At 43.5% G+C, this 26,660-nt stretch overlaps 1 protein-coding gene across 1 annotated transcript in view; it reads right to left on the reverse strand.

Moving 5' to 3' along the window:
• Positions 1–108: 108 nt before the first annotated feature.
• pxk (PX domain containing serine/threonine kinase) overlaps positions 109–26,660 on the reverse strand; it is a 57,135-nt gene continuing 30,583 nt past the window's right edge. Inside the window, exons 9-17 of the mRNA XM_084167398.1 lie at positions 22,959–23,060; positions 21,771–21,932; positions 18,685–18,802; positions 15,175–15,253; positions 14,434–14,560; positions 14,218–14,304; positions 9,882–9,945; positions 8,906–8,965; positions 109–2,878 (exon numbers count right to left, since the gene is read on the reverse strand). Of these exons, the coding sequence (XP_084023524.1) occupies positions 2,634–2,878; positions 8,906–8,965; positions 9,882–9,945; positions 14,218–14,304; positions 14,434–14,560; positions 15,175–15,253; positions 18,685–18,802; positions 21,771–21,932; positions 22,959–23,060 (1,044 nt within the window). The 3' untranslated portion in view covers positions 109–2,633. The remainder of the gene's footprint in view (positions 2,879–8,905; positions 8,966–9,881; positions 9,946–14,217; positions 14,305–14,433; positions 14,561–15,174; positions 15,254–18,684; positions 18,803–21,770; positions 21,933–22,958; positions 23,061–26,660) is intronic.

A 26,660-nucleotide genomic window follows, 5' to 3' on the forward strand; every position in this document is an offset into this window, starting at 1 on the left:
TGTAGGGATCGTTACCTGTGGGGTGTCAAGTTACTTTACTACTGACAGAACTATACATTTCTATCCACTAAAATAACACGCAGAGCAAAGAGTACCACAAACCACACATTTCAGTCCATGATTTTAATAAAATAAGTATAATACGGCAATGTAGATAACATTGGATTGTTTTTAAGACACAGCTGTGCAGGGTCAAACATACAAACCCCAAACAGTTATGGATTTTAATGTTTTAATGCAGCAGACGGACAAAATATGTTTCATACAACACCCCCCACCCAAACTCAAAAAGAGTTTGGAAAATATTAGTAACTTCATCTTAAAGTGCAGTCATCTTCAATCATAAAATACTTTTGTTTTCCTGTCAACATGTTGTTACTCCATACTGCCAAAAGGCGGTATAGTATTTACTTGAAAACTCCATATTCAGCAGTGCAAATCAGAAAGGTTGGCAGCCAGCGATGATGGATTGGAGAAACGGCTGCCAAATGAACACAGAATTAATGTCATACTGAAGCCTCACTCAGACCCTGAACTGGACAAACAGAGCGAGAGAGGTGGAATTGGATAAAATGACATAATGGAGGGGAAATGTATTCTGGGTATTGTTACATAGAAGTGCTCACCACTGTTGGTGATGTAAAGAGCTGGTAACAATAAGCAAGAGATATTATTAAAACTCGATGGCTGCGTTTACACAGGCAGCACAGTTCTTATTTTTTTGCCCAATTATTGGCAAAGGATCTGATCTGATTGGTCAAAATACAAATTATTGGCAAAAGATAAGAATTGGGCGGCCTGTGTAAACGCAGCCAATTAGTAATTGTCCTGAATGTATCAATCTTCAGAACAGGTTAATCTTGTAAATGTTGACAAGACAAAGCATTTCAGACAGTTCTGCAGATTGTAACTTTGCTTTTCAGACAGAATGAGGGTGTCCCTTCAGTGCCTCTGACAGTGGTTGAATGTAGCAGAGGTACATGATGGTCAACGTCAGATTGTGACGATCAATAACAGTTTGACAAACAGATTAGCAAAATTAACTCATTTCAGGATTAGGATTATTTATTGTAAACACCAGAATCCATTCAGATACATTCTCCCAGTAAACTGCTCACAGTTGTGTGTCAATCCTGGATCATTGAGAAAACCCCTCCCTATCGGTAAAGTGCAGCAGAGAAATGGTCAATTCTTCAACAACTTTACACTGCTATTTTGGAGAGGAAAAGGCAAAACAATCTTTTAAAAGGTATTTGAATCTTAACTTGTTACTGATTTAATACCAGTAAGTACAGTATGTCATATCATTTGGGTTAATTATTTTGCATACTGAATGATGACAGATTTCTGGTGGTCCTCATTTACTAAACAAGCGGCCATGGGTAATCTGGGAGGTTTTAATCCTTGCAGCATCCATGATTTTTGAATCTATGTGTGCGTTTGAAATGGCACCCTATTCCCTATATAGCGCACTACTACTAAGTAGTGCACTATAAAGGAAACGGGATGCCATTTGGGAAGCAGACCAGGTATTGACGCAGGCACAGAGATGAATGTGGCACATAGACGTAAGCAACACAGACAGTCCAACAGCATCACATCTCCTTCCATTCATTCCAAGACAACAAAAAGCGAAGAGGAAAAAAATAAAGAATACAGATACGATAAACATTGAAGTACACAACTGTCCAAATTCAATACACATAATACAGACTGACAGTTCTTTCATTTTGTCGTCTCACTGTGGTCGAAACTGACAGTTCTTTCATAGTCGCTGTTGGTTGGTGGATGTCAGGTCAGAGTCCCAGTCCCTCTGAAACACGTGTGGTTCATGTGCTTGCTTTCTGAATCACTTCCCTCACAGTTGCTTGTACGTTCTATTCAGGTCATTTCGCTGGATTGACAAATAAGGGTTGGTAAATAAAAAGAAACACGCTCCACTGAAATCATCAGTCATTCACTGCAGTCCACCAGATAGACACCAGACTTGGCTGATGCCACCTCATCTTTAAATCCCCCTTTAAACCACCTGTAGAGTCCACTGACCAGTCATTTTAAACCACCTGTAGAGTCCACTGACCAGTCATTTTTGTGCTAAAGGGAGAACCAACCAGGCGGCTCTATTGGACAGGAGTTGATGCCCCGTCCCCTACCTCAAACCTTAAAGGGCCGGGGCTGGGGGTTAACTCATCGGACGGGAACGAAATTTAGAAGCAAAAAAACTAAAGGAGCAAAAAAGTGAATGAGCAGGACGACAGGTAACCTTTAGGGGTGGCTCGAACCACAGGGTCAGGATGACAGGTAACCTTTAGGGGTGGCTCGAACCACAGGGTCAGGATGACAGGTAACCTTTAGGGGTGGCTCGAACCACAGGGTCAGGATGACAGGTAACCTTTAGGGGTGACTCGAACCACAGGGTCAGGATGACAGGTAACCTTTAGGGGTGGCTCGAACCACAGGGTCAGGATGACAGATAACCTTTAGGGGTGGCTGGGACCACAGGGTCAGGATGACAGGTAACCTTTAGGGGTGGCTCGAACCACAGGGTCAGGATGGCAGGTAACCTTTAGGGGTGACTCGAACCACAGGGTCAGGATGACAGATAACCTTTAGGGGTGGCTCGAACCACAGGGTCAGGATGAGAAGGATGAGCGATACTCTTCAGAGTGTTGGATGTTGGGGTCGACGGTCACTGCTTTCTTCAGTTTGCCTATACTGAATGACGTGATGGAGCTGAGGAGGGCACCACGCCCCACACCGTTAGCAGGAGGAGGACCTGACCCAAGGGGAGGAGGATGTGGAGGGGCGTGGGACTGGCCAGGATTAGCACTTGGAGGAGGTAGAGGAGGAGGTGGTGGCGGTGGCGGTGGTGCAACTCCTACATCAACAAGAAATCAACTGTTAGAACACAGAGTGGTAGTCTTATGTAGAAGAATACATCAATATATATTTTTTCTGTAACAGTGTTTCCAATCCCATCAACAATACCACCACCAAAGGATCACAATCTGCAATGTACACTGGAGCTTCAAGCAGTGTTTGAGCCTCCAAGGGTTATCTGTGCAAAACGTTTGTTGGAGGTGGACAATATCCATGACAATGGTGAAAATAAATATCCCAAAAAAAGGAATAACCATTAATGTGTGGATCATTGCAGATTGTGACTTTTTAAAGTTGCAGACACCCTTTTACCAAGCAAGCAAAGGCAAATCAATGCAGGGAGATGAAATAAAATAAATATTTAAATTAAATTGTAACTACTAATCTTTGATGTTTAAGTGAGCAGAAATCTGAAGAAGGTTGGTGTTAGAGAAGTTGAAAGACCTTTACAGCAACTGACATCTCACTATTACAAAACGGATGTAATTTACTATGTTAATCAAGATGATGTCATCTAGAATAGGTTCTAGGTTCTATAGTATAAAGCTCTAAAATATTTCCATAATTAAAGATATGGTTCCTGCAAAACAATACGTTTCTCCGTTAGTATTCATTTATTTTGCTTTCATCTCGTTTTTTTTCTCTGAGCAACGTCATTCCATCCTTCTACTATGAGACATGCCAAACTACAGTGGTACAGAGACAGTCCTGTATTGTGGTGTACTTGCTGTGATTCAGGGGGCGACTACAGCTTTAAAAAACATATAGGAATCATTATTGATTTACTTTACCCCACACATGTTCAAAATGGTGCATGCTCTACTTGGCAGACAGACAGCAAAAGGGAGGAAAAGAGAGATAGATGGATTACTGTTATTGGTCATTGGTTCCTTGAGAGTTCAATCAATACTGCTGTTAATCAAAACTAAAAGCTCATTATTTACAGTATGTCGTGATTACTGATTAGCTGAGTGGAAAATGAATAAGTATGAAAACAAGAAGAAGAAAAATAACGTTGAAGTATGACCAGAATAACTACAATATTATCACATGATGACATGAGGACGAAGACATTAAAAACACCTTTAAAGTAACCAGTCAGCTTCACCAGCTAAAACGAATAACCTTCCTAGTCTAATATACAGTGTGGTTGTTGAAAAAATAAAATAATGATACACCATGCATACAAATGCAATCTTCCTTGTAATCACAGGCAATAACATTACATTTACATTTTAGTCATTTAGCAGACGCTCTTATCCAGAGCGACTTACAGTTAATTAGTGCCTACATTATGTTTTTCATACTGGCCCCCCGTGGTAATCGAACCCACAACCCTGGTGTTGCAAACGCCACGCTCTACCAACTGAGCTACATCCCTGCCGGCCATTCCCTCCCCTACCCTGGACCAATTATTCGCCGCCCCATAGCCTGGATTCGAACCAGGATCTCTAGTGGCACAGCTAGCACTACGATGCAGCGCCTTAGACCACTGCGCCACTCGGGAGGTTATTATTACATTGTCATGCTTTTGGTTTAGAAGTTAAGACATCATGAAGAGACATGAATCATAAAAAATTTTAAAAAAGTCTCAAACTGTCTCCATCTAACCTTCTAACACCATGTATGGTGTATCTATTCTCTATAACCATCTGATTGCCTCTTTCTGTCTTACCACAAGGGGGAGCACCACCACCATATGGAACACTGCTAAGACATGGTTACAAACGCAACACAGACCTCATGCACATCACTGAAGAGGAACTACTACTCCCATCAGCCATCAGTATTGGAACTACTACTCCCATCAGCCATCAGTATTGGAACTACTACTCCCATCAGCCATCAGTATCAGATGGGCAGGGTGCTGACTGATTTCAAAGCTGCCAGAGTTATAGTCTATGTGAACCTGAGGGTCTGGTATTTACCATACAGTTATAGTCTAGGTCCTGGTACACTGGCACCTAGCATAGACATATTTAACCAGTGTTTTCCACAAAGTACTTAGAGTAGCCAGCCAAATCGGAAAAGTAGGTGCCCTCAGGGCCGGGGAGGTCCGGGAGGCTTGCCACTACCTATTGTTTCTGCAGTGTTGATTCACCATCTTCGTCGAATGTTTTCATCGTTTATCTGCAGATAATCATCAAAAAGCCTTGGCCTACCAGTGGCCAATGTAAATTAGGGAGCCAAATGAACGTCTCTCTCACCGATGCCATTCGGTAGGCTACACTGGCTGACGAGACCAGAGTCACTCACTTTAGTGTCACTGTCTGTCAAGCCTCGACATCCTAGGAAAGGAAATCCTTCGGTTTACTTGTCCCAAAGCGATACCATGGACAAACAGTGCCTTTAGTATAATATAATAATAATAATAATAATAATAATATAATATGCCATTTAGCAGACGCTTTTATCCAAAGCGACTTACAGTCATGCGTGCATACATATTTTTTTGTTTAGAAAGTATTCACACCCCTTGACTTTTTTGCATATTTTGTTGTGTTACAGCCCGAATTTAAAATGTATTAAATTGAGATTTGTTGTCACTGGCCTACGCACAATACCCCATAATGTCAAAGTGGAACTATGTTTTTAGAAATGTTAACAAATTAATAAACAATGAAAAGCTGAAATTTTTTGAGTCAATAAGTATTCAACCCCTTTGTTATGGAAAGCCTAAATAAGGTCAGGAGTAAACATTTGCTAAACAAGTCACATAATAAGTTGCATGGACTCACTCTTTGTGCAATAATAGTGTTTAATGTGATTTTTGAGGGACTACCTCATCTCTGTGCCCCACACATACAATTATCTCTAAAAGGTCCCTCAGTCGATCAGTGCATTTCAACCAAAATGGCCAGGGTTGTTTTCCAACACCTCGCAAAGGAGGGCACCTATTCTTAGAAGAGTAAAAAAAATCAAAATAAAAGCAGATATTGAATATCCCTTTGATCATGGTGAAGTTATTAATTACACTTTGGATGGTGTATCAATACACCCAGTCACTACAAAGACACAGGCGCCCTTCCTAACTCAGTTGCCGGAGAGGAAGGAAACCGCTCGAGAATTTGATGAGGCCAATGGTGACTTTACAACAGTTACACAGTTTAATGGCTGTGATAGGAGAAAACTGAGGATGGACCAACAACATTGTAGTTACTCCACAATACTAACCTAAATGACAGAGTGAAAAGAAGAAAACCTCGACAGAATAAAAACATTCCACAACATGCTGTCTGCAATAAGGCACCAAAGTAAAACTGCTAAAAAGGAATTTACTTTCTGTCCTGAATACAAATCGTTATGTTTGGGGAAAATCCAATACAACACGTCGCTGAGTACCACTCTTCATATTTTCAAGCATGGTGGTGGCTGCATCATGTTATGGGTATGCTTGTCATCGTTAAGGACTAGGGAGTTTTTTAAAAATTAAAATAAACGAGGAAAATCTGGTTCAGTCTGCTTTCCAACCGAAACTGGGAGACAAATTCACCTTTCAGCAGGACAATAACTTAAAACACAAGGCCAAAGGTGATTCTAACATGTATTAACTCAGGGGGTTGAATACTTTGCATCTAATCAAGATAGTAGTATACACACACACACACACACACACACACACACACACACACAACCAGTCAAAAGTTTGGGGTTTTTCTTTATTTTTACTATTTTCTATATTGTAGAATAATAGTGAAGACATCAAAACTATGAAATAACACATATGGAATCATGTAGTAACCAAAAAAGTGTTAAACAAATCAAAATATATTTTACATTTGAGATTCTTCAAATAGCCACCCTTTGCCTTGATGACAGCTTTGCACACAAGGTAGGGTTGGTATACAGAAGATAGCCCTATTTGGTAAAAGACCAAGTCCATATGATGGCAAGAACAGCTCAAATAAGCAAAGAGAAACGACAGTCCATCACTACTTTAAGACATGAAGGTCAGTCAATATGGAAAATGTCAAGAACTTTGAACGTTTTTTCAAGTGTAGTCGCAAAAACCATCAAGCGCTATGATGAAACTGGCTCTCATTAGGACCGCCACAGGAATGGAAGACCCAGAGTTACCTCTGCTGCAGAGGATAAGTTCATTAGAGTTACCAGCCTCAGAAATTGCAGCCCAAATAAATGCTTCACAGAGTTCAAGTAACAGACACATCTCAACATCAACTGTTCAGAGGAGACTGCGTGAATCAGGCCTTCATGGTCGAATTGCTGCAAAGAAACCACTACTAAAGGACACCAATAATAAGAAGAGACCTGCTTGGGCCAAGAAACACGAGCAATGGACATTAGACCGGTGGAAATTTGGCCTTTGGTCTGGAGTCCAAATTTGAGATTTTTGGTTCCAACCGCCGTGTCTTTGTGAGACGCGGTGTGGGTGAACGGATGATCTCCGCATTTGTATTTCCCACCGTAAAGCATGGAGGAGGAGGTGTTATGTTGTGGTGGTGCTTTACTGGTGACACGGTCTGTGATTTATTTAGAATTCAAGGCACACTTAACCAGCATGGCTACCACAGCATTCTGCAGCGATACGCCATCCCATCTGGTTTGGGCTTAATGGGACTATCATTTGTTTTTCAACAGGACAATGACCCAACACACCTCCAGGCTGTGTAAGGGCTATTTTACCAAGAAGGAGAGTGATGGAGTGCTGCATCAGATGACCTGGCCTCCACAATCACCCGACCTCAACCCAATTGAGATGGTTTGGGATGAGTTGGACTGCAGAGTGAAGGAAAAGCAGCCAACAAGTGCTCAGCATATGTGGGAACTCCTTCAAGACTGTTGGAAAAGCATTCCTCATGAAGCTGGTTGAGAGAATGCCAATAGTGTGCATAGCTGTCATCAAGGCAAAGGGTGGCTATTTGAAGAATCCAAATATATTTTGATTTTTTTAACACTTTTTTGGTTACTACATGATTCCATATGTGTTATTTCATAGTTTTGATGTCTTCACTATTATTCTACAATGTAGAAAATAGTAAAAATAAAGAAAAACCCTTGAATTAGTAGGTGTGTCCAAACTTTTGACTGGTACTGTATATATATATATTTATAAATTTTTCAAACGTTAGAATTATTCTTCCACTTTGACAGAGTATTTTGTGTTAACAAAAAAAAAGACAATTAAATTCATTTGAATCCCACTTTGTAACAACAAAATATGGAAAATGTCAAGGGGTGTGAATACTTTCTGAAGGCAATGTATGATTTACATTTGCATGATTTATGAATGGCAAAGGGTTATATTAGATCAACTTTAAATCAGTAAGTTCGACAACTTTTATAAACTAGTCAACACTTGCTGTTCAGTTGTCAATTAAAACACAGTAAATGGCCTACTATGTGCCACGACTCCGCAAGGCTGGCTATGTGAAACACACAAAATAAAATAAATGAATGTGTCAGAAAACAATAAATTAGGCTAAGTGGATTTCAACTCATCGTTACCACTTCCATTACATTGGATGTGCAAATTCACCAGCATCGTGCTCTCCCCCTCCGCGTAAAGAGACTCGACTGCAACCAGAGATCTGTATATAATGACGAGATGCTCATGTCTTCGCCCTAACAATGGGAGTCGTTGTCGCAAAGGCGGGAAAGCAGGCGACAAGCTCAGGTCCAAAATAAGCTCATAGAAACGCATTGGGCTTTATTTTGGACAGATTTAGGTGAGAGAAAGGACCTCTCGCTTCGCCTCTTCCTCTCCGATGCGTTTCCCTGTCATGGCTTTGTGACTGACAGGAGCCTGTCCTGTCAACAGATCGCTAGAAGATGCACATGGTTAATTCTAGTGGGAGAGGTCTCGACGGACTAGCAAATTGAAAAACTTTTAAATGACAAGTAGCCTAGTTAATATGAAGTGGAAAATGTATCCGGCTGAAAATGAGTCTGTAACCGGCTGATTAGCCAGCCGCCAGCCGGCGCTATTGGAAAACACTGTTTAACATAACAGGCTGATTAGTTACTAAAGGCTACATATCGTCATGTTGATATAGTTGGTACCTACCTGTAGTGTGAGGAGGAGTGGGGGAGGAGGGAGAGGTGGGGGGGGAGCTGGCTCCTGAACCTAAAGACAGGAAGATGGACATCCGATCAGTCAGTCAGTCAGTCAGTCAGTCACTATGTGGAAGTATTGCATTGTAAACAGTGTTGCCATGTCAGTGTTGCCAGGATAAACAAAGCTGCCATGTCATCCACGTGTATTTACATTTTCTAACGACAGTGTTCAAATCCTAAACTATGGTACTATATATCCATCTAGGTCAGGGATCTCTAACCCTGTTCCTGGAGAGCTACCCTCCTGTAGGTTTTAACTCCAACCCTGTTCCTGGAGAGCTACCAGGAGGTTAGCTCTCCAGGAACAGGGTTGGAGTTAACCTACAGGAGGGTAGCTCTCCAGGAACAGGGTTGGAGTTAACCTCCAGGAGGGTAGCTCTCCAGGAACAGGGTTGGAGTTAACCTACAGGAGGGTAGCTCTCCAGGAACAGGGTTGGAGTTAACCTACAGGAGGGTAGCTCACCAGGAACAGGGTTGGAGTTAACCTACAGGAGGGTAGCTCTCCAGGAACAGGGTTGGAGTTAACCTCCAGGAGGGTAGCTCTCCAGGAACAGGGTTGCAGAGTCCTGATCTAGGCCTAATTCTACTGTGTGTTATTAGCCAATACTATATAACTACCTAGTTGTACTATGCTATTACCTTGCAGTCTCCACTAGAGCATGCTTTAGCCACATTGAAAACACAGTTCACATTTTAGTCTTATAATATTATAGAGTCAGGATAAGAACCTGACCTTAATATAATAATAATAATAATAATAATAATAATAATAGCCATTTAGTAGACACTTTTATCCAATGCTTTTTCCCATGCATACATACATTCTGAACCTGAAGATAATGAACATATTCGTAGACATTTCTGTTCGAGCACTCAGTAAGAGTGTATTCTCCTGGTCTGTTTAAAGCAGAGCGCTGAGGACGTACCAGAGTTGTTGTTGTACTTCACAGAGAGATCCTCCTCGTTCTCATAGGCCGACTGTCTGGACTTCTACAACAACAAACATATTTCTATCAACAACAATTCTGCTACAAAATGATAATGAATCTGCTTCTTTCCCATTCAAGATGATTCAATACATCTAGAGACATGGACTGATACCATCCAGGATCCATACGTATCTAGAGACATGGACTGATACCATCCAGGAGCCGTACGTATCTAGAGACATGGACTGATACCATCCAGGAGCCATACGTATCTAGAGACATGGACTGATACCATCCAGGAGCTATACGTATCTAGAGACATGGACTGATACCATCCAGGAGCCATACGTATCTAGAGACATGGACTGATACCATCCAGGAGCCATACGTATCTAGAGACATGGACTGATACCATCCAGGAGCTATACGTATCTAGAGACATGGACTGATACCATCCAGGAGCCATACGTATCTAGAGACATGGACTGATACCATACAGGAGCCATACGTATCTAGAGACATGGACTGATACCATCCAGGAGCCATACGTATCTAGAGACATGGACTGATACCATCCAGGAGCCATACGTATCTAGAGACATGGACTGATACCATCCAGGAGCCATACGTATCTAGAGACATGGACTGATACCATCCAGGAGCCATACGTATCTAGAGACATGGACTGATACCATCCAGGAGCTATACGTATCTAGAGACATGGACTGATACCATCCAGGAGCCATACGTATCTAGAGACATGGACTGATACCATCCAGGAGCCATACGTATCTAGAGACATGGACTGATACCATCCAGGAGCCATACGTATCTATAGACATGGACTGATACCATCCAGGAGCTATACGTATCTAGAGACATGGACTGATACCATCCAGGAGCCATACGTATCTAGAGACATGGACTGATACCATCCAGGAGCCATACGTATCTAGAGACATGGACTGATACCATCCAGGAGCCATACGTATCTAGAGACATGGACTGATACCATCCAGGAGCCATACGTATTAGTTTGAAACCATTTGGAGCGATTTGGTTTGACTAGAGAACGAATCGGTTCGATGCGATGCATTAACATTTGTTGCAAAAAATAATTAATTTTCTATTCCAAATTAAAATCTGCTGCTGATGGAGCTTGTGAGCAGGGCCTGTCTGACCTGGGCCTCTCTGACCTGGGCCTGTCTGACCTGGGCCTGTCTGACCTGGGCCTGTCTGACCTGGGCCTGTCTGACCTGGGCCTGTCTGACCTGGGCCTGTCTGTGAATGATGATCTGAGCCATTAGGTAGACTAGTCATCTACCATCTCACTACCACTATCCCCCCACTGGTTCTGAAATCACCATCACCCACTAATTAACTTGTCATGTTTGCAGATTAAGTGTTTGAGCTATTAATGTATCAATATTTATCGCTAACAAATTAGCTGTGACATAGCCAATGAATATATAGCACCATTTTGGATTTCACCCCTCTCCATCTCAAAATCGAATGGTTTTGACCGTTTGGAAGTTTTTACAGAGTGATCTTCTCTTCTCCTCTCACTTCGGCCCATGCAGTGGGGCTCGCAAAAGTGATTGCTGTCCTCGTTATGACATTTCAACTATACCCTGTATATCTAAAAATGCCCAAATACACGGATAGTTTAAAGCAAAACTACCAAAACTATTGTTGATGATTAACCTGAACAATCGAAAATAAAATCGATTGTAAGCCCCGTTCAGCAGGTATAGCCAGATGAGAGTTGTCCCTCTTAGCTTACTTTTATTCTGGTTAAACACAATGTTCAACAGCGCATAGATAACAATAACCTAGCAGATTACATACAGTGAGGGAAAAAATAATTTGATCCCCTGCAGCTCCGTCCACAGATTTTCTATGGGATTAAGGTCTGGAGACTGGCTAGGCCACTCCAGGACCTTAATGTGCTTCTTCTTGAGCCACTCCTTTGTTGCCTTGGCCGTGTGTTTTGGGTCATTGTCATGCTGGAATACCCATCCACGACCCATTTTCAATGCCCTGGCTGAGGGAAGGAGGTTCTCACCCAAGATTTGACGGTACATGGCCCCGTCCATCGTCCCTTTGATTTTTTTTTTTTATTTCACCTTTATTTAACCAGGTAAACCAGTTGAGAACAAGTTCTCATTTACAACTGCGACCTGGCCAAGATAAAGCAAAGCAGTGCGATAAAAAACAACAATACAGAGTTACATATGGGGTAAAACAAAACAAAGTCAAAAATACAGAAACAGAAATACATATATATACAGTGTGTGCAAATTTAGCAAGTTATGGAGGTAAGGCAATAAAATAGGCTATAGTGCAAAATAATTACAATTTAGTATTAACACTGGAATGATGTGCAAGAGATGATGTGCAAATAGAGATACTGGGGTACAAATGAGCAAAATAAATAACAATATGGGGATGAGGTAGTTGGGTGGGCTAATTACAGATGGGCTGTGTACAGGTGCAGTGATCGGTAAGGTGCTCTGACAACTGATGCTTAAAGTTAGTGAGGGAGATAAGTGTCTCCAACTTCAGAGATTTTTGCAATTTGTTCCAGTCATTGGCAGCAGAGAACTGGAAGGAATTGCGGCCAAAGGAGGTGTTGGCTTTGGGAATGACCAGTGAGATATACCCGCTGGAGCGCAGACTACGGGTGGGTGTTGCTATGGTGACCAATGAGCTAAGATAAGGCGGGGATTTGCCTAGCAGTGATTTATAGATGGCCTGGAGCCAGTGGGTTTGGCGACGAATATGTAGTGAGGACCAGCCAACAAGAGCGTACAGGTCACAGTGGTGGGTATTATATGGGGCTTTGGAGACAAAACGGATGGCACTGTGATAGACAACATCCAATTTGCTGAGTAGAGTGTTGGAGGCTATTTTGTAAATGACATCGCCGAAGTCAAGGATCGGTAGGATAGTCAGTTTTACGAGGGCATGTTTGGCAGCATGAGTGAAGGAGGCTTTGTTGCGAAATAGGAAACCGATTCTAGATTTAACTTTGGATTGGAGATTCTTAATGTGAGTCTGGAAGGAGAGTTTACAGTCTAACCAGACACCTAGATATTTGTAGTTGTCCACATACTCTAGGTCAGACCCGTCTAGAGTAGTGATTCTAGTCGGGTGGGCGGGTGCAAGCAGCGTTCGGTTGAAGAGCATGCATTTAGTTTTACTAGTGTTTAAGAGCAGTTGGAGGCTACTGAAGGAGTGTTGTATGGAATTGAAGCTCGTTTGGAGGTTTGTTAACACAGTGTCCAATGAAGGGCCAGATGTATACAAAATGGTGTCGTCTGCGTAGAGGTGGATCTGAGAGTCACCAGCAGCAAGAGCGACGTCATTGATATACACAGAGAAAAGAGTTGGCCCAAGAATTGAACCCTGTGGCACCCCCATAGAGACTGCCATAGGTCCAGACAACAGGCCCTCCGATTTGACACATTGAACTCTATCTGAGAAGTAGTTGGTGAACCAGGCGAAGTTGTCCTTCAAATCGCACCAACTGTTGTCACCTTCTCACCAAGCTGCTTGGCGATGGTCTTGTAGCCCATTCCAGCCCTGTGTAGGTCTACAATCTTGTCCCTGACATCCTTGGAGAGCTCTTTGGTCTTGGCCATGGTGGAGAGTTTGGAATCTGATTGATTGATTGCTTCTGTGGACAGGTGTCTTTTATACAGGTAACAAGCTGAGATTAGGAGCACTCCCTTTAAGAGTGTGCTCCTAATCTCAGCTCGTTACCTGTATAAAAGACACCTGGGAGCCAGAAATCTTTCTGATTGAGAGGGGGTCAAATACTTATTTTCCTCATTAAAATGCAAATCAATTTATAACATTTTTGACATGCGTTTTTCTGGATTTTTTTGTTTTTATTCTGTCTCTCACTGTTCAAATAAACCTACCATTAAAATTATAGACTGATCATTTCTTTGTCAGTGGGCAAACGTACAAAATCAGCAGGGGATCAAATACTTTTTTCCCCTCACTGTAGGTTGTGCCACTCTCTCTCTCTCTCTGTGCGTCTCTCTCTCTCTCTGTGTCTCTCTCTCTGTGTCTCTCTCTCTCTGTGTCTCTCTCTCTCTGTGTCTCTCTCTCTGTGTCTCTCTCTCTGTGTCTCTCTCTCTGTGTCTCTCTCTCTGTGTCTCTCTCTCTGTGTCTCTCTGTGTCTCTCTCTCTCTGCGTCTCTCTCTGTGCGTCTCTCTCTGTGCGTCTCTCTCTGTGCGTCTCTCTCTCTGTGCGTCTCTCTCTGTGCGTCTCTCTCTGTGCGTCTCTCTCTGTGTCTCTCTCTGTGTCTCTCTCTGTGTTCTACCTTTCTAGCCAGTATCTTTCTCCTCCTCTTCTCCTCCTCTGAGCCGTGGTGGGACTGAGCTCTGGTCAGCCTCCTGTGCTGCTGGTTCTGAGGAGATGATCAAACACCAATCAATCCATCAATCAATCGTTCCTTCCTTCCTTCCATCCTTCCATCCATCCATCCATCCATCCATCCAAGCTCATCTGGCTCCAGGAAACTGGCCGTAATACTTACCATTTTCTGCTGTTCTTGGAGTCTCTTTTCCATGCACTCTTTGGCAGTTTTCAAGGCGTCTCTTAATTTGGTGGGGATCTTGAACTGGAGTTTTTCTGAGTGAAACAGCAGCACATCGCTGAACAGCCTGCCGGGACAGAGAGAAAGAGACAGAAACTTCATTATATTCCGCTTCAAAGATGTGCAGCGCTTGTGTGCTCTCTAAAAAGGCAAAGTGATGACTGCTTCAGTGGTAGGCTATGATCAATCAATCAAATATATTTATGAAGCCCTTTTTACATCAGCAGATTCCACAAATAGCTATACAGAAACCCAGCCTAAAACCCCAAACAGCAGCAATGCAGATGTAGAAGCACGGTGGCTAGGAAAAACTCCCTAGAAAGGCAGAAACCTAGGAAGAAACCTAGAGAGGAACCAGGCTTCTGGCTGTGTGTGTCTCTCTCTCTGTGCCGGGTGGAGATTTTAACAGTACATGGCCTTTAAGGCCAGATTTTTCTCCAAGATGTTCAAACATTCATAGATGACCAGCAGGGTCAAATAATAATCTCACTGATGGGTTGTTGTAATGTACTCTACTCAAGGTGTCTGCAGCAGTGTGTGTGTGTGTGTTACTGTACTCTACTCAAGGTGTCTGCAGCAGTGTGTGTGTGTGTGTGTGTGTGTGTGTTACTGTACTCTACTCACAGTGTCTGCAGCAGTGTGTGTGTGTGTGTGTGTGTGTGTGTGTGAGACTGTACTCACGGTGTCTGCATCAGTTGTGCAACAGTGGGCATCCCAGTCTTACAGGCCTCTGTGGACAGGATGGATTGCAGCACAGACACTAAGGAGAGAGGCGAGGAAGGGGAAACATCAGGGTCACGTTCATTAGGAGAGGACAGGGAAACGTCAGGGTCACGTTCATTAGGAGAGGACAGGGAAACGTCAGGGTCACGTTCATTAGGAGAGGTCAGGGAAACATCAGGGTCATGTTCATTAGGAGAGGACAGGGAAACATCAGGGTCATGTTCATTAGGAGAGGACAGGGAAACGTCAGGGTCACGTTCATTAGGAGAGGACAGGGAAACATCAGGGTCATGTTCATTAGGAGAGGACAGGGAAACATCAGGGTCATGTTCATTAGGAGAAGACAGGGAAACGTCAGGGTCACGTTCATTAGGAGAGGACAGGGAAACATCAGGGTCACGTTCATTAGGAGAGGACAGGGAAACATCAGGGTCACGTTCATTAGGAGAGGACAGGGAAACATCAGGGTCATGTTCATTAGGAGAGGACAGGGAAACGTCAGGGTCACGTTCATTAGGAGAGGACAGGGAAACATCAGGGTCACGTTCATTAGGAGAGAGGAGAGGACAGGGAAACGTCAGGGTCACGTTCATTAGGAGAGGACAGGGAAACGTCAGGGTCACGTTCATTAGGAGAGGACAGGGAAACATCAGGGTCATGTTCATTAGGAGAGAGGAGAGGACAGGGAAACATCAGGGTCACGTTCATTAAGAGAGAGGAGAGGACAGGGAAACGTCAGGGTCCCGTTCATTAGGAGAGGACAGGGAAACATCAGGGTCATGTTCATTAGGAGAGAGGAGAGGACAGGGAAACATCAGGGTCACGTTCATTAAGAGAGAGGAGAGGACAGGGAAACGTCAGGGTCACGTTCATTAGGAGAGGACAGGGAAACGTCAGGGTCACGTTCATTAGGAGAGGACAGGGAAACATCAGGGTCACGTTCATTAGGAGAGGACAGGGAAACATCAGGGTCATGTTCATTAGGAGAGGACAGGGAAACATCAGGGTCACGTTCATTAGGAGAGGACAGGGAAACATCAGGGTCATGTTCATTAGGAGAGGACAGGGAAACATCAGGGTCACGTTCATTAGGAGAGGACAGGGAAACATCAGGGTCACGTTCATTAGGAGAGAGGAGAGGACAGGGAAACGTCAGGGTCACGTTCATTAGGAGAGGACAGGGAAACATCAGGGTCATGTTCATTAGGAGAGGACAGGGAAACGTCAGGGTCCCGTTCATTAGGAGAGGACAGGGAAACATCAGGGTCACGTTCATTAGGAGAGAGGAGAGGACAGGGAAACGTCAGGGTCACGTTCATTAGGAGAGGACAGGGAAACATCAGGGTCATGTTCATTAGGAGAGGACAGGGAAACATCAGGGTCACGTTCATTAGGAGAGGACAGGGAAACATCAGGGTCACGTTCATTAGGAGAGGACAGGGAAACATCAGGGTCATGTTCATTAGGAGAGGACAGGGAAACGTCAGGGTCATGTTCATTAGGAGAGGACTGGGAAACATCAGGGTCATGTTCATTAGGAGAGAGGAGAGGACAGGGAAACGTCAGGGTCCCGTTCATTAGGAGAGGACAGGGAAACATCAGGGTCATGTTCATTAGGAGAGAGGAGAGGACAGGGAAACATCAGGGTCACGTTCATTAAGAGAGAGGAGAGGACAGGGAAACGTCAGGGTCACGTTCATTAGGAGAGGACAGGGAAACGTCAGGGTCACGTTCATTAGGAGAGGACAGGGAAACGTCAGGATCACGTTCATTAGGAGAGGACAGGGAAACGTCAGGGTCACGTTCATTAGGAGAGGACAGGGAAACGTCAGGGTCATGTTCATTAGGAGAGGACAGGGAAACGTCAGGGTCACGTTCATTAGGAGAGGACAGGGAAACATCAGGGTCATGTTCATTAGGAGAGGACAGGGAAACGTCAGGGTCACGTTCATTAGGAGAGGACAGGGAAACATCAGGGTCATGTTCATTAGGAGAGGACAGGGAAACGTCAGGGTCATGTTCATTAGGAGAGGACAGGGAAACGTCAGGGTCCCGTTCATTAGGAGAGGACAGGGAAACATCAGGGTCACGTTCATTAGGAGAGAGGAGAGGACAGGGAAACGTCAGGGTCACGTTCATTAGGAGAGGACAGGGAAACATCAGGGTCATGTTCATTAGGAGAGGACAGGGAAACATCAGGGTCACGTTCATTAGGAGAGGACAGGGAAACGTCAGGGTCACGTTCATTAGGAGAGGACAGGGAAACATCAGGGTCATGTTCATTAGGAGAGGACAGGGAAACATCAGGGTCATGTTCATTAGGAGAGGACAGGGAAACATCAGGGTCATGTTCATTAGGAGAGGACAGGGAAACATCAGGGTCATGTTCATTAGGAGAGAGGAGAGGACAGGGAAACATCAGGGTCATGTTCATTAGGAGAGGACAGGGAAACATCAGGGTCATGTTCATTAGGAGAGAGGAGAGGACAGGGAAACGTCAGGGTCCCGTTCATTAGGAGAGGACAGGGAAACATCAGGGTCATGTTCATTAGGAGAGGACAGGGAAACATCAGGGTCATGTTCATTAGGAGAGGACAGGGAAACATCAGGGTCATGTTCATTAGGAGAGAGGAGAGGACAGGGAAACATCAGGGTCATGTTCATTAGGAGAGGACAGGGAAACATCAGGGTCATGTTCATTAGGAGAGAGGAGAGGACAGGGAAACGTCAGGGTCACGTTCATTAAGAGAGAGGAGAGGACAGGGAAACGTCAGGGTCACGTTCATTAGGAGAGGACAGGGAAACATCAGGGTCATGTTCATTAGGAGAGGACAGGGAAACATCAGGGTCATGTTCATTAGGAGAGAGGAGAGGACAGGGAAACGTCAGGGTCACGTTCATTAGGAGAGAGGAGAGGACAGGGAAACGTCAGGGTCACGTTCATTAGGAGAGGACAGGGAAACGTCAGGGTCATGTTCATTAGGAGAGGACAGGGAAACATCAGGGTCATGTTCATTAGGAGAGAGGAGAGGACAGGGAAACGTCAGGGTCATGTTCATTAGGAGAGGACAGGGAAACATCAGGGTCACGTTCATTAGGAGAGAGGAGAGGACAGGGAAACGTCAGGGTCACGTTCATTAGGAGAGAGGAGAGGACAGGGAAACGTCAGGGTCATGTTCATTAGGAGAGGACAGGGAAACATCAGGGTCATGTTCATTAGGAGAGAGGAGAGGACAGGGAAACGTCAGGGTCACGTTCATTAGGAGAGAGGAGAGGACAGGGAAACGTCAGGGTCACGTTCATTAGGAGAGAGGAGAGGACAGGGAAACGTCAGGGTCACGTTCATTAGGAGAGGACAGGGAAACATCAGGGTCATGTTCATTAGGAGAGGACAGGGAAACATCAGGGTCACGTTCATTAGGAGAGAGGAGAGGACAGGGAAACGTCAGGGTCATGTGCGGTACCTACCCACTGAGGTGTAAGGTACAGGAGGGTACTGGTCGACAGGTACAGCATCGGGTGGTCTTCCGTACGTCATTTCATACAGTAAGTGTCCAAATGAGTATACATCTATACTCTCTGTTGTCTGAAAGGGTTAACACCAGAAACAACACATTAGGGTTAGACATTGTCTGCATCTCAAAGCCCTATGGGCTCTGGTCAAATGTAGTGCACTATGTAGGGAAGCAGCGATTGACATTTACAGACAAAAATAAATTAAACACTCGTCACCACAGATGATTTATAATCCATTTTGTCATCAACTATTTAGGCTGGTTTACCAGACCTAGATTCGACTAATACACTTTGAGTGGAGATTCCTTCATTGAGAAAGCTTAATCTATGTCCGCGAAACTGGCCCTTTAAGTAGGGCCCTGAACTTTCCCTGGTGACGCCTTGCCTATAAGGTCAGTATTGTCCGACACTGCATTATAATCCTATGTGACCTGTATCAAAGACACTACAACATCTAAAATTGACATTTTAGTCTTTCAGCAGACGCTCTTAACCAGAGCGACTTACAGTAGTGAGTGAATACATTATATATATATATTTTATTCCCCATCCTTTTTCATATTGGTCCTTCGTGGGAATCTAACCCACAATCCTGGCGTTGCAAGCACCGTACTCTACCAACTGATACGCATCATGCTGTCCCAACAGATACGCATCATGCTGTCCCAACAGATACACACATCATGCTGTCCCAACAGATACGCATCATGCTGTCCCAACTGATACGCATCATGCTGTCCCAACAGATACGCATCATGCTGTCCCAACAGATACGCATCATGCTGTCCCAACAGATACGCATCATGCTGTCCCAACTGATACGCATCATGCTGTCCCAACTGATACGCATCCTGCTGTACCGACTGATACGCATCCTGCTGTCCCGACTGATACGCATCCTGCTGTCCCAACAGATACGCATCATGCTGTCCCGACTGATACGCATCCTGCTGTCCCAACAGATACGCATCATGCTGTCCCAACTGATACACACATCATGCTGTCCCAACAGATACGCATCATGCTGTCCCAACAGATACGCATCATGCTGTCCCAACAGATACGCATCCTGCTGTACCGACTGATACGCATCATGCTGTCCCAACAGATACGCATCATGCTGTCCCAACAGATACGCATCATGCTGTCCCGACTGATACACACATCATGCTGTCCCGACTGATACACACATCATGCTGTCCCGACTGATACACACATCATGCTGTCCCAACTGATACACACATCATGCTGTCCCGACTGATACGCATCCTGCTGTCCCAACTGATACACACATCATGCTGTCCCAACTGATACACACATCATGCTGTCCCGACTGATACACACATCATGCTGTCCCAACTGATACACACATCATGCTGTCCCAACTGATACACACATCATGCTGTCCCGACTGATACACACATCATGCTGTCCCGACTGATACACACATCATGCTGTCCCGACTGATACACACATCATGCTGTCCCGACTGATACGCATCCTGCTGTCCCGACTGATACACACATCATGCTGTCCCAACTGATACACACATCATGCTGTCCCAACTGATACACACATCATGCTGTCCCAACTGATACACACATCATGCTGTCCCAACTGATACACACATCATGCTGTCCCAACTGATACACACATCATGCTGTCCCAACTGATACACACATCATGCTGTCCCAACTGATACACACATCATGCTGTCCCAACTGATACGCATCATGCTGTCCCAACTGATACGCATCATGCTGTCCCAACTGATACGCATCATGCTGTCCCAACTGATACACACATCATGCTGTCCCAACTGATACACATATCATGCTGTCCCAACTGATACACACATCATGCTGTCCCAACTGATACACACATCATGCTGTCCCGACTGATACGCATCATGCTGTCCCGACTGATACGCATCATGCTGTCCCGACTGATACACACATCATGCTGTCCCAACTGATACACACATCATGCTGTCCCAACTGATACACACATCATGCTGTCCCAACTGATACACACATCATGCTGTCCCAACTGATACACACATCATGCTGTCCCGACTGATACACACATCATGCTGTCCCGACTGATACACACATCATGCTGTCCCGACTGATACGCATCATGCTGTCCCGACTGATACACACATCATGCTGTCCCGACTGATACACACATCATGCTGTCCCAACTGATACACACATCATTCTGTCCCAACTGATACACACATCATGCTGTCCCAACTGATACACACATCATGCTGTCCCAACTGATACACACATCATGCTGTCCCAACTGATACACACATCATGCTGTCCCAACTGATACACACATCATGCTGTCCCAACTGATACACACATCATGCTGTCCCAACTGATACACACATCATGCTGTCCCAACTGATACACACATCATGCTGTCCCAACTGATACACACATCATGCTGTCCCAACTGATACACACATCATGCTGTCCCAACTGATACACATCATGCTGTCCCAACTGATACACATCATGCTGTCCCAACTGATACACACATCATGCTGTCCCAACTGATACACACATCATGCTGTCCCAACTGATACACATCATGCTGTCCCAACTGATACACATCATGCTGTCCCAACTGATACACACCTCCACTTACGACAGTTAACAGAGTCAACTTATAAAACATGTTATCATTCATGAACCCTATAAATTGATACAAGTCAGTATTATCTGAGATATTTAAATTCTCCACAGCATCCTGCTATAGTCCTTCTGTTGTGATCTCCCTACGTTGATTTTCCTGAACTGTATGATGTATGGCCGGTAGTACGAGGGCAGGCCCAGTAGGCTGTTCTCTATGTCCAGTACTTACGTTGATTTTCCTGAACTGTATGATGTATGGCCGGTAGTACGAGGGCAGGCCCGGTAGGCTGTTCTCTATGTCCAGTACTTACGTTGATTTTCCTGAACTGTATGATGTATGGCCGGTAGTACGAGGGCAGGCCCAGTAGGCTGTTCTCTATGTCCAGTACTTACGTTGATTTTCCTGAACTGTATGATGTATGGCCGGTAGTACGAGGGCAGGCCCAGTAGGCTGTTCTCTATGTCCAGTATTTTACATGTGTTGTCTTCTATCACTATGTTAGAGGCATGGAGGTGGCCGTATGGAAAGCCCCTGTCATGGAGGAACTTCAGAACCTGATGGGAAAGAAACAGGAGAAGAGTTCAGATGGCATCACTCTGAACAGTGACATGTAGAAAACCAAGTGACTGGACTGCCATTGAGTGAAATAGGAATTAAGGACTGTGGCTTTAACAGTGACATGTAGTGTGACAATGACATTTAATAGCTACAGGGGGTGATGCTCTGAGGCTGATCCAGGGGGGTGATGTCCCTGATCCTGGGGGTGATATCCCTGATCCTGGGGGTGATGCTCTGAGGCTGATCCAGGGGGGTGATGCCCCAGATCCTAGGGGTGATACTCTGAGGCTGATCCAGGAGGGTAATGTCCCTGATCCAGGGGGGTAATGTCCCTGATCCTGGGGGGTGCTGTCCCTGATCCTGGGGGGTGCTGTCCCTGATCCTGGGGGGTGCTGTCCCTGATCCTGGGGGTGCTGTCCCTGATCCTGGGGGTGCTGTCCCTGATCCTGGGGGTGCTGTCCCTGATCCTGGGGGTGCTGTCCCTGATCCTGGGGGTGCTGTCCCTGATCCTTGGGGGTGCTGTCCCTGATCCTGGGGGTGCTGTCCCTGATCCTTGGGGTGCTGTCCCTGATCCTTGGGGGTGCTGTCCCTGATCCTGGGGGTGCTGTCCCTGATCCTGGGGGTGCTGTCCCTGATCCTTGGGGGTGCTGTCCCTGATCCTGGGGGGTGCTGTCCCTGATCCTGGGGGTGCTGTCCCTGATCCTTGGGGTGCTGTCCCTGATCCTTGGGGGTGCTGTCCCTGATCCTGGGGGTGCTGTCCCTGATCCTGGGGGTGCTGTCCCTGATCCTGGGGGTGCTGTCCCTGATCCTGGGGGTGCTGTCCCTGATCCTGGGGGTGCTGTCCCTGATCCTTGGGGTGCTGTCCCTGATCCTTGGGGTGCTGAACATGGCCTTGAGCTTTGTGTGAGTGTGTGTGTGTGTGTGTGCGTGCGTGATGTCATCAGGGATGGTTGAGGGGATAAAATACATTGAAAGACCACATTTTACAAATATTAGTGTTCATTCTTTCAGCTTGTGTGTACCTCCAGAATCTGTCGTCCGAAAGTCCTGATCTGCTGCAGCTCCAGCCCCTGGATCTTCCTGGGGTTGCAGTACTTCCTCATAAAGGCCTCTTTGGGCTTCACCTACAGTCAGGAACGAAAGCTTCAATTGAAAATGAACGAACGTCGCAAAAATGTATCTGTATTATTATTATTATTATTATAGTGTTTTAACCCTTTACACTCCTACCCCTATATCTGTAGTATTATTATAGTGTTTTAACCCTTTACCCTCCTACCCCTATATCTGTAGTATTATTATAGTGTTTTAACCGTTTACCCTCCTACCCCTATATCTGTAGTATTATTATAGTGTTTTAACCCTTTACACTCCTACCCCTATATCCGTAGTATTATTATAGTGTTTTAACCCTTTACCCTCCTACCCCTATATCTGTAGTATTATTATAGTGTTTTAACCCTTTACCCTCCTACCCCTATATCTGTAGTATTATTATAGTGTTTTAACCCTTTACCCTCCTACCCCTATATCTGTAGTATTATTATAGTGTTTTAACCCTTTACCCTCCTACCCCTATATCTGTAGTATTATTATAGTGTTTTAACCCTTTACCCTCCTACCCCTATATCTGTAGTATTATTATAGTGTTTTAACCCTTTACCCTCCTACCCCTATATCTGTAGTATTATTATAGTGTTTTAACCCTTTACCCTCCTACCCCTATATCTGTAGTATTATTATAGTGTTTTAACCCTTTACCCTCCTACCCCTATATCTGTAGTATTATTATAGTGTTTTAACCCTTTACCCTCCTACCCCTATATCTGTAGTATTATTATAGTGTTTTAACCCTTTACCCTCCTACCCCTATATCTGTAGTATTATTATAGTGTTTTAACCCTTTACCCTCCTACCCCTATATCTGTAGTATTATTATAGTGTTTTAACCCTTTACCCTCCTACTCCTATATCTGTAGTATTATTATAGTGTTTTAACCCTTTACCCTCCTACCCCTATATCTGTAGTATTATTATAGTGTTTTAACCCTTTACCCTCCTACTCCTATATCTGTAGTATTATTATAGTGTTTTAACCCTTTACCCTCCTACTCCTATATCTGTAGTATTATTAGTGTTTTAACCCTTTACCCTCCTACCCCTATATATGTAGTATTATTATAGTGTTTTAACCCTTTACCCTCCTACCCCTATATCTGTAGTATTATAGTGTTTTAACCCTTTACCCTCCTACCCCTATATCTGTAGTATTATTATAGTGTTTTAACCCTTTACCCTCCTACCCCTATATCTGTAGTATTATTATAGTGTTTTAACCCTTTACCCTCCTACCCCTATATCTGTAGTATTATTATAGTGTTTTAACCCTTTACCCTCCTACCCCTATATCTGTAGTATTATTAGTGTTTTAACCCTTTACCCTCCTACCCCTATATCTGTAGTATTATTATAGTGTTTTAACCCTTTACCCTCCTACTCCTATATCTGTAGTATTATTATAGTGTTTTAACCCTTTACCCTCCTACCCCTATATCTGTAGTATTATTAGTGTTTTAACCCTTTACCCTCCTACCCCTATATCTGTAGTATTATTATAGTGTTTTAACCCTTTACCCTCCTACTCCTATATCTGTAGTATTATTATAGTGTTTTAACCCTTTACCCTCCTACCCCTATATCTGTAGTATTATTATAGTGTTTTAACCCTTTACCCTCCTACCCCTATATCTGTAGTATTATTATAGTGTTTTAACCCTTTACCCTCCTACCCCTATATCTGTAGTATTATTATAGTGTTTTAACCCTTTACCCTCCTACCCCTATATCTGTAGTATTATTATAGTGTTTTAACCCTTTACCCTCCTACCCCTATATCTGTAGTATTATTATAGTGTTTTAACCCTTTACCCTCCTACCCCTATATCTGTAGTATTATTATAGTGTTTTAACCCTTTACCCTCCTACCCCTATATCTGTAGTATTATTATAGTGTTTTAAACCTTTACACTCCTACCCCTATATCTGTAGTATTATTATAGTGTTTTAACCCTTTACACTCCTACTCCTATATCTGTAGTATTATTATAGTGTTTTAACCCTTTACCCTCCTACCCCTATATCTGTAGTATTATTATAGTGTTTTAACCCTTTACCCTCCTACTCCTATATCTGTAGTATTATTATAGTGTTTTAACCCTTTACCCTCCTACTCCTATATCTGTAGTATTATTAGTGTTTTAACCCTTTACCCTCCTACCCCTATATATGTAGTATTATTATAGTGTTTTAACCCTTTACCCTCCTACCCCTATATCTGTAGTATTATAGTGTTTTAACCCTTTACCCTCCTACCCCTATATCTGTAGTATTATTATAGTGTTTTAACCCTTTACCCTCCTACCCCTATATCTGTAGTATTATTATAGTGTTTTAACCCTTTACCCTCCTACCCCTATATCTGTAGTATTATTATAGTGTTTTAACCCTTTACCCTCCTACCCCTATATCTGTAGTATTATTATAGTGTTTTAACCCTTTACACTCCTACCCCTATATCTGTAGTATTATTATAGTGTTTTAACCCTTTACACTCCTACTCCTATATCTGTAGTATTATTATAGTGTTTTAACCCTTTACCCTCCTACCCCTATATCTGTAGTATTATTATAGTGTTTTAACCCTTTACCCTCCTACTCCTATATCTGTAGTATTATTATAGTGTTTTAACCCTTTACCCTCCTACTCCTATATCTGTAGTATTATTAGTGTTTTAACCCTTTACCCTCCTACCCCTATATATGTAGTATTATTATAGTGTTTTAACCCTTTACCCTCCTACCCCTATATCTGTAGTATTATAGTGTTTTAACCCTTTACCCTCCTACCCCTATATCTGTAGTATTATTATAGTGTTTTAACCCTTTACCCTCCTACCCCTATATCTGTAGTATTATTATAGTGTTTTAACCCTTTACCCTCCTACCCCTATATCTGTAGTATTATTATAGTGTTTTAACCCTTTACCCTCCTACCCCTATATCTGTAGTATTATTATAGTGTTTTAACCCTTTACCCTCCTACTCTTATATCTGTAGTATTATTATAGTGTTTTAACCCTTTACCCTCCTACCCCTATATCTGTAGTATTATTATAGTGTTTTAACCCTTTACCCTCCTACTCTTATATCTGTAGTATTATTATAGTGTTTTAACCCTTTACCCTCCTACCCCTATATCTGTAGTATTATTATAGTGTTTTAACCCTTTACCCTCCTACCCCTATATCTGTAGTATTATTATAGTGTTTTAACCGTTTACCCTCCTACCCCTATATCTGTAGTATTATTATAGTGTTTTAACCCTTTACCCTCCTACCCCTATATCTGTAGTATTATTATAGTGTTTTAACCCTTTACCCTCCTACCCCTATATCTGTAGTATTATTATAGTGTTTTAACCCTTTACCCTCCTACCCCTATATATGTAGTATTATTATAGTGTTTTAACCCTTTACCCTCCTACCCCTATATCTGTAGTATTATAGTGTTTTAACCCTTTACCCTCCTACCCCTATATCTGTAGTATTATTATAGTGTTTTAACCCTTTACCCTCCTACCCCTATATCTGTAGTATTATTATAGTGTTTTAACCCTTTACCCTCCTACTCTTATATCTGTAGTATTATTATAGTGTTTTAACCCT

The sequence above is a fragment of the Coregonus lavaretus genome (assembly GCF_964263955.1).
Source record: "Coregonus lavaretus genome assembly, chromosome: 8".
NCBI classification, from domain to species: Eukaryota; Metazoa; Chordata; class Actinopteri; order Salmoniformes; family Salmonidae; genus Coregonus; species Coregonus lavaretus.